General features: G+C 36.8%; 1 protein-coding gene across 1 annotated transcript in view; it reads right to left on the bottom strand.

Annotated features, from left to right (window-relative positions):
• The window catches only part of LOC107082321 (peripheral myelin protein 22-like), an 11,248-nt gene extending 3,058 nt beyond the window's left edge, over nt 1–8,190 (bottom strand). The window contains exons 1-3 of the mRNA XM_015370940.1: nt 8,023–8,190; nt 7,410–7,500; nt 6,266–6,442 (exon numbers count right to left, since the gene is read on the bottom strand). Of these exons, the coding sequence (XP_015226426.1) occupies nt 6,266–6,442; nt 7,410–7,487 (255 nt within the window). The 5' untranslated portion in view covers nt 7,488–7,500; nt 8,023–8,190. The remainder of the gene's footprint in view (nt 1–6,265; nt 6,443–7,409; nt 7,501–8,022) is intronic.
• Nucleotides 8,191–8,680: the final 490 nt, after the last annotated feature.

The raw sequence follows: 8,680 nt of genomic DNA, 5'->3' as shown, positions 1-8,680 counted from the left end.
AAGATTTTCCAGGCAGCATCCATTTCTACTGTCGGCCTTCTGTCAGGCTGTCTGGGCTGTCATTCAGTGAAATTGCAAAAAATGAGTTAAGGTTTCAAAATGCCAGATGTTTGGTCATGCTCTTCCTTTACAGTCATTTAAATCAGATGACAAAGATGGTGTCAGAGTAACTCGTGATCTTCGTTGGGTGTTTGGTGCATCCACAGATTCAGTGTATTCTCATTATCAGTTCGTACGAAATGTTATGCACCGTAATTTCGTATGTTTTGGACATTTTTTTCGTGGTATTTCGTGGTATTTTTATGTCTTGCCTCGAGACAAGATATCCTTGCGCATGCGCATCTTACGCACCATTCAATAACATAGAATTTAACATACAATTAACCCTAACCCTAAGATACAAAACAGCAAGCAACCTAGAGAGCCATCAAGAAGTAATTATTGCACTGTTTTTCCCAGTTTTACGTCCCTCGGCGGATCTGCTTTTTTCGTCTGTCTGGCTGCGCATGCGCACTGATTTGTTTTTTCAAGGAAAAACGTCCAAAACGTACGAAATACTGTGCATAACTTTTCGTAGGATTTCATACGAACTGATAATGAGAATATGTTGACAGATTCTACAGTGTGACAGTTTATCTGATTAATAAGGGCTGCTTTTGGTTTTCATTTCATGGCTAACAAAAAAAAAAACAACAACAAAAAAATATAGATGGAGGAACTCATCACCGATTGCTTGGAATCTTTCCCTTTTCTTCAATTGGCTCTGATTGGTGATTGAAATAGAATTTCTAAAACCAACCAAAGTTTAATTTAAACATACATCAACTAAACAGCATGTACTTTCAAACATAGGAGAAATTTGCATCTATTGTGGTTCATTTTGTTAGACTTAAGCCGGGCATACACTGTGCGATATTTTCAATTGTTGTGTGCAGCTACAGCGACGTAACCGCAGGGTTTAATAGCTCACAGCTAACAATAAATGTTCTCACACTGTGCGACCCGAAACTCTGATGCAATCTACCTGCTCAATCTGCACGTCCAAAAACAACAGAATCAGAAATACTTTAATAATCCCAGTGGGAAATTACTTTTGTTACACGCTCCAGTTACAGTTTTATATAATATATACACACATCCAACTATACAATATAATAAAGACTAAAAAAAATAAGAATAAAGAGATAATATATACACATATAGCTCTTCTGTATATATATTTACGTATATCTATGCATATGTAAAAACTAAATCCAAGTAAAGTGAAAATCCAAGTAAAGTGATAAATCCAAGTAAAGTGATACGTGGCGTGCAAAAATTAGTGCATAAATGTCAATTACGTTATAGAGGTTAAATCTGTCAGACTCCGAGAGATGGAGCTGGTCGGTCTCGTAAATCTGGAAGAAGAAGAACTCCCTTGTTTGCGCATGCGCAGTGCTCGAGGTTCTGGTAAATCGGCTCGTAGCTCTGCTTCAACAGCACGATTTGTCCACGAACGCCTCACGACGGCCGACTGAATTTCAAACATGTTTGATTGTCTCCTGACCTTACGATTCCTGATCGCGAGCTGGTCTTGAGAGGCTCATAGCCCCTCGTTACTCCCTGTACACTACATGACACAGGACGTACGATCAGGCTGAAAGTCGGCCCAATCGAAAAAATTCTTGCATGACTGGAGAATCATACCGAAAAAAAACAACAAAAAAACAAAAATTGTTCATGTTGAAGTTAAATGTTGTTCTACACGCTTCTGACTTGGAAGATATTCGTCTTTGTGAGTATTGCTTTGCTTAGAAAGCACATGAATATGTGTTGAAGTTATTTTGTGCAAAGAGTATAAGAAATGTCTCAGATACATTTGTGTTAAAGTTAAGCTAACTAAGTGTAGAATGTGCTGAGGATGTTCAGATACGAATATTAGTCAGTGATTAGTTTTTTCTTCTGTGTATTTCAGTTAAAAAAAGAAATCAAAACCAGATTTTTGAATAAAGGTTCTTCAAAGAATGCAAGAAAAGCAAAAAGGGTAAAAAATCTTACAGTGTATGCCCGACTTTAGAATACCACCATAGGTGCAGTTAAAATAAATGTTGTTTCCCACCAGTATTATTCAGTGTTTTGTGAAGTGTGGAACTATAAAGATGTATTGTGACCTTATGACCCCTCCTAGAGCTGGTCATGAAGAAGAAAACATGGTAACTGCAAAGATTTAAAGATCATCCAGAAAACTGTTATCATTGCACCTCTACTTTAAAGCCTTTAGTTTAATAAAATCAGATGAAGATAACTGCATAGATTTTCTGCATATATGGAATTTTTCTTTTGTAAAAACGAGTCTGTAAAAGAATCTGCTGAACATTTAATTTTCTATTGGGTTTCATACACCTAGAAATAAGATGAACAAGTAGAAATAAAATGAGTTTCTATTCGTATCTCCATGTCAGATTGTTTTTAAACCAGTAATATCAGCTTAATTCAAAAAGAATGCAAAATAAATGGCTTGTAGAGAGCCAAATTTGTGGGCACTAAGGTTTTCTGTGCGTATTTAAATAATTTATAATTATTTTACATTAATTGTATTTCTTAACTATGTTTTTTTTTACGTAATTGGTATTGTAATTTTATCTTGTGGTTTTATACTTGTGTTTATTTTTAAGGTTGCCTTTTTTAAACCTGGCTGGGGGACTACCGATGAAAATTAGCACTCCTTAGCTAACTCGGGTATATTTACATTGTTTTAATGTTGATTAATGTACACTGTCCCCTTTCAAGTAAACAATAAATAAAAATGAAAACAGCCAGTAATAGTAAGCTGATCTGTTTCTCTATTCAGAAATGTTTCTGGACATAAAAAACCCCCACAGACAATCCTGGTATGGAAACGGATCCCCTATGCCTCTCCTGTTACGGTAACATTGTTTTAAAATTAGAGTTGGAATCTACGACGGCATCTCTATACACCTATATCTATAGTGCATTGCAGGACAGATAAAATAAATCCCACTGATGGAGATTAAAGGGATTTTATATTTCATTGATACACAGATTATTCTCCAGCTTGTTAGACATGTTGTCATCTGAGAGCAGGAGAGCAGCAAGGTGAAATATGATGCCATAATATGAAGTTAATATGTGATCGTAGGTTTGGGAGCAGGACCACGCCCAAAATTACTCCTCCAGTTTCTCAAGCAGACTATTTTTACTCTACTCTTCCATTCTTTTCAGTCTGTTGCGTTTCATTAACCCCACCCCCCCTTAACCTCTACCCTTTTCCCCTCATCCGTCTTTATTCCATCGCCTCTTCCCCTTTTCATCCACCTTCCCCTCCCTTCGACTCTTTCATCTTTCATTCCATCATAATCTCCTTTTATCTTTCCCTCCATCACATAACTTTTCTCTCTTCTTTGTTGCGGCTTCATTCTGGGGCCTCCTATTCTGGCTCAGGAACAGAAATGGAACTGAATTCCCTAAAGATGATTTCGCAGGTCCTTCAGTTTTTTCCCCAGATGTTGCAACCAAGTTCACCCTTCATCCCTACATCACTTTCTTACAACATTTTATAATTCCCATTTTTGTGGCGTTGTCCTTCCTCATGAAGCACATGTTAAATGAAGAAAAACAAATAGTTTTCTTCGTCATCATGCTTCCTTATCCTTCCATTAAGCTTGGTTCTCATACCTACTTAGTCTCTTTGTTCAAAATATTCAGGTAATTCCACAGATGGGTTGTTTTAATGGGGGAGCACTTAAAGCTATGGATAAACAGACAATGCATTATTCATTAATGCCAGTCAAGAGCAAACAGGAGGGCAAGTGAAATGCGCTTTTAGAGTCTGTAACATCTGGAGCTCTGCAGCAGCTGCTTTGGAGTGAAAATTGGAAGGAAACATGAAACCCTTCAAATCTCCAACACCAGGAGAAAGACGCGGTTCTTATGTTTTTAAATGTGATGGCTGACTCTGTGATAAGGACAGCAGGGCATTAATAATTAGCACTTCTTCTGACGAACACACACCTCTGCTCTTCTTTAGGTTTCTTTTCTAGGAGGAAAAAGGAACATCGAGCATTTCCTGGTTGGCAGGAAAACCCGAACCCTTCTGCCAAATTTGAGTTTCAAACAGGAAGGTGACTGTGGTTTGTCTTTTTATCCAGACATGCTTTTTTTTTTTTATCCGACTGTTTTCAGAGGGTAACGGAGATTCTTCCTCACCGGCTAATTTTAGATCATGTAAACTGAATGAAGCAATTCTCCCGCCTGCTTAGATGTGCAACTAACCCCTCATGTGACAACTGTGTGCAACTCTGATCATTTTGTTACCTTGATAACAAAGAAAGTTCCCCTTAAGTTAGAGGAAACTGCAAAGAATGTGATGAAGATGGTGGTGGTTATGATTCACCATCTTCTTTCTGTCTGACTCGGGTTGCTCATCAGAGCTGCAGAAGAAACGGCATCTTCCACAGCCAAAAGCTGCCAGAAAAGCAAATCCCCCCTGTAATTGACATTTATGCACTTTTTTTGGCACGCCACGTATCACTTTACTTGGATTTATCACTTTAGTTGGATATTCACTTTATTTGAAGTTAGTTTTTACATATGAATAGATATACGTACATACATACACTAGAAAAACCATCTAGAAATAAGTAAAAATTTCTTACATTTAGTGCATTTATCCTTAATTCGAGTAGGTAAATGAGAAAGTTTGCCAATGGATTGAGTATTTTTACTCTTAAAATAAGATCATTAGATAATATGCACTTGAAATAAGACAATGCAATTGTGTTTTCTTATTTTAAGTGTAAATTGTCTTGTTCCATTGGCAAAATGTCTCTTTTACCTTCTTAATCCAAGAACAAATGCACTTATTTTAAGAAAAAATTACTTAACTAGATTGTGTTTTTTTCCAGTGTATATACAGATATATATATATATATATATATATATATATATATATAAAACTGTAGCTGGAGCGTGTACACTGGAGAAAATTTAAATCTAGATAAGTAATTTTTTCTTAAAATAAGTGCATTTATTCTTGAATTGAGGAGGAAAAAGGGACATTTTGCCAATGGAACAAGACAACTTCCACTTAAAATAAGGAAACACAATTGCATTGTCTTATTTCAAGTGCACATTATCTAATTATCTCATTTTAAGAGTAAAAATAATCATTCCACTGGCAAAGTATCTAATTTACCTACTAAAATTAAGGGTAAATACAATTAATTTAGGAAATTTTAACTTATTTCTAGATCGTTTTTCCAGTGTAACCCTCTGGGATTATTACACTGGAAAAATTATCTAGAAACAAGTAAAAAAATATCTTAAGTTAAGTGTATATACCCTTAATTTAAGTAGGTAAATGAGATAGTTTGCCAATGGAATGAGTATTTTTACTCTAAAAATGAGATAATTAGACAATATGCACTTGAAATAAGACAATTTAATTGTGTTTCCTTATTTTAAGTGTAAATTGTCTTGTTCCATTGGCAAAATATTTCTTTTACCTCCTTAATCCAATAAGAAATGCACTTGTTTTAAGAAAAATTCTGATTTTTTTCCCAGTATTTCTGATTCTGAAACCCAGGAACAACACACACTCAGTCCTTCCTGGATAAACACCATGCATCCCTGCAGCAATAAAAGCAAGTAAAACAAACATTATGCCCTGTTAAACTACACACTGGAGTGTTCAAGCACTGCTGGCTTCATTCAGGGTTCATTCTAGACGACTGACATCAGCGGCCGGCTGCAGCAGCTGCACCCATGTGAGAAAAACTTAGTTACCTCAATACGTTTGTGTCTGCAAAAGTTCTTATGACATAATTTGTTTGAAATAAAAGCTATTTATCTTTAATCTCCAGCTGGAGTCTCTGTGCATAAATATCTCCTGCTGTAGCTGCTGTTGCTTTTACAGTATGATCTCTGCAAACCAACTCTGGACACACTGATCTGACTATTGGCACACCCCCCCCTCAACATGCCATGTCCTGTGGCCCCCTCCCCACACATACACAAATCCAACCACCCCGTCATGGACAACTTTGGATACTCTCTGCAGCCCCACCCAGGTCATTCACAGCTCGCTGCACGCTTGTCACTAAGTACTCTCCAACATGAGGCCTTATTATAGAATCACACCATGACTATTTATACAACGGGAGCCAATCTGCAAGCGGCACTGCCGCATTCTCTACCCTAGATGGCACCAGAGTCACAGAGGCGCTACGACACACCCACCTCTGCAGTAGGACAGAAGTTCCTCTCACCTCACCAAAGATTTTAAACCATGAAAAACATGCAGATACAGAACTTGGCGGCTAAATGTAGAGAAACATGCAGCTGTCCGACCTCCAGTTGATGCTCCGCTGCAGACGTATCCCATAGCGTCCAACGTACAGTTTTTCCAGAGGTCTGCGGTGCCATCTTCTGCTGTTGTCCATACCTGCAGGAGGATTATATGTGAATCATTTCCATACCAAGGGTGTCACATCAGTTAGCTTTTAAACATGGTACACTAAAAGACACAAGAAATAATAATGAAAGCTGCAGTTTTCTGGGTACAAAGCTTAAGTGAACAGATTACATGAATTATAACTCACTTGATACCATTGAAGTTGATTTTTGCATTTTCTAAAACAACAATTTAAAAATCCTCCTGTTTTTCTTCAACAGTTCTTGAGTTAAGAGTCACGTTGTGTCAAACAGGGCTTATAATCCCACATATGGAATAAGAATCAACTGGTCGAAATAAAGGTCAGAAGAAAGTCCTTAGAAAATAGAATGGATTTAATTAAGTAAATATTTATTTTATGGAGATTTATCTACATAATGCAGGAAAATATAAAGCAAATAAAACAGCACACCTGGGTATTAAAATGTTACTTTCCATGTATGATTAAGTGCATACAGAACTAACCTGAAGCTTCAAAAAAATAATTTATTCACATTTCAACTCGCATTTTTACCCATTTATTTAAACAATTTAATTTTTTTACAGTTTTTTTAAGGAAACTGAAGATAAAAATGTTAATATAACTGAATGTTTAAAAAGCAGACTGATAAAAATTGAGTCTGTTAACGGTCTGTGCTTTGACTCACTGAGTCCTGCAGAACATCACAGATTATGAACCCAAATCAACTCCCAGTGACCTCCTGCTGGTAATAATTATTTATTAGAGTAACATTAGAATAACTACTAGACTAGATGTCCACCAGGTTGATATACATTTACAGAGCAAATACCAAATGTTTCTTTGTAGACAGAACTTTTCTATTTTGAAACTGTTGTGTTAAAATGGGTGCCATGTTTCATCCTTTGAGGCAAATCACAAATGGCTTTTAAAATGATTAGACTAATTCTGTGTTGCTGCATTTCTTAAGATAATCTCAGCAGCTGCAGGTTTACTCACACTGACGATTGTTGAGACAAACAGGAGAACAAGAGCAGCAATGTGCAGGAAGACGATTCCCAGCAGCAGGATCAGCATCTTCTCAGATTATCTGAGGATAGAGAAAATAGCATCAAGTCTTTTAGGCTGGAGGAGCTGGTTGTGTGGAGATTTTAACCTTCTGGGTGTGTCTGAAGCTTTTGCAGATAGAGGAGAAACTTTTACCTCACTTTAAAGATAAATTGAATTACTACACTAATGTGGGTAAAAACTGTACCTCGCCCTGAGCCATCTAACCACCCATTTCAATAACATTTTAAACATTAAAGCTCATCTAAACGATTAAAAAATTACTTTAAATTGAATATATCTGATTTTTTTCTTCTTTTTCTAAGAAAATTGTTGCATTTTAAAACAGTTGAATGGATCTAATATTGAGCAAAACTGGGATATTTGCATTAATGGGGATTGATCTGGGGAGGTAGAAGAACCAAAATGTTTTAACTATTAAATTAATCTTTCCGGTTCCAGCTCGGTCCAGTCCGTGCGCGCTCCAGCAAACACCAAGGCGCGTTTCCGCCTGAATCTAAGAGTTCATCAGGAGTTTAGAGGAAAGTGAATATAGTTTACTTACAGGCGAGAGGCTCGTATCCCAGAAAAGAAGCAAAAAGCAAGAAGCGATGCAAGTTTTCCTCCTGATAGAGTCCAACAGCGGATCTCCTCCTTCCTGTAAAGTCCTCCTCTGACTAGATTGATCCCAGCGCTGACGTCCTGTTATAAAGTGTCTCATTATGGAAGAACAACGCCCCGCGTGCGCAGCTGCGTCACAGAGTGACCTCCTGGACCGTGGGCAGGGATTTCTAATATTTACAAACGGTGCGTAATTACGCGGTTGCTGTGGATACCGAGCTACTGTAAATGTGACCAGTGGCTCATTGTTTGGCCGTCCTGGTAACCAAAGGGAACTACTTGCTTTCTAGGATTGTTTGCAGTGTTTTTGCTCTGCATGTTAGAAAAAATAAAGACATTTTAATTGTATTCATAAAGCATTTCTATTGCAAGTTAGTAAAGAAAACTACGGAGAAGGATTAGGGCCACTGAAAAAAATAAAATAAAAAAGGTTAACTGATTTTTAAATTTTATTTCAGTTTAGTATGGGGGGAAAAGTCAGAATTCTGACTTTAATCTAAAATTCTAACTTTTTTCTCAGAATTCTGACTTTAATCTCAGAATTCTGACTTTAATCTCAGAATTCTGACTTTATCTCAAAATTCTAAGTTTTTTCTCAGAAT

This window comes from Cyprinodon variegatus, unplaced genomic scaffold (assembly GCF_000732505.1).
Source record: "Cyprinodon variegatus isolate N-32 unplaced genomic scaffold, C_variegatus-1.0 Scaffold50, whole genome shotgun sequence".
Taxonomy (NCBI): Eukaryota; Metazoa; Chordata; class Actinopteri; order Cyprinodontiformes; family Cyprinodontidae; genus Cyprinodon; species Cyprinodon variegatus.
Note: the sequence above shows the minus strand (reverse complement) of the source record. Positions and strands in the feature narration are given on the sequence as shown.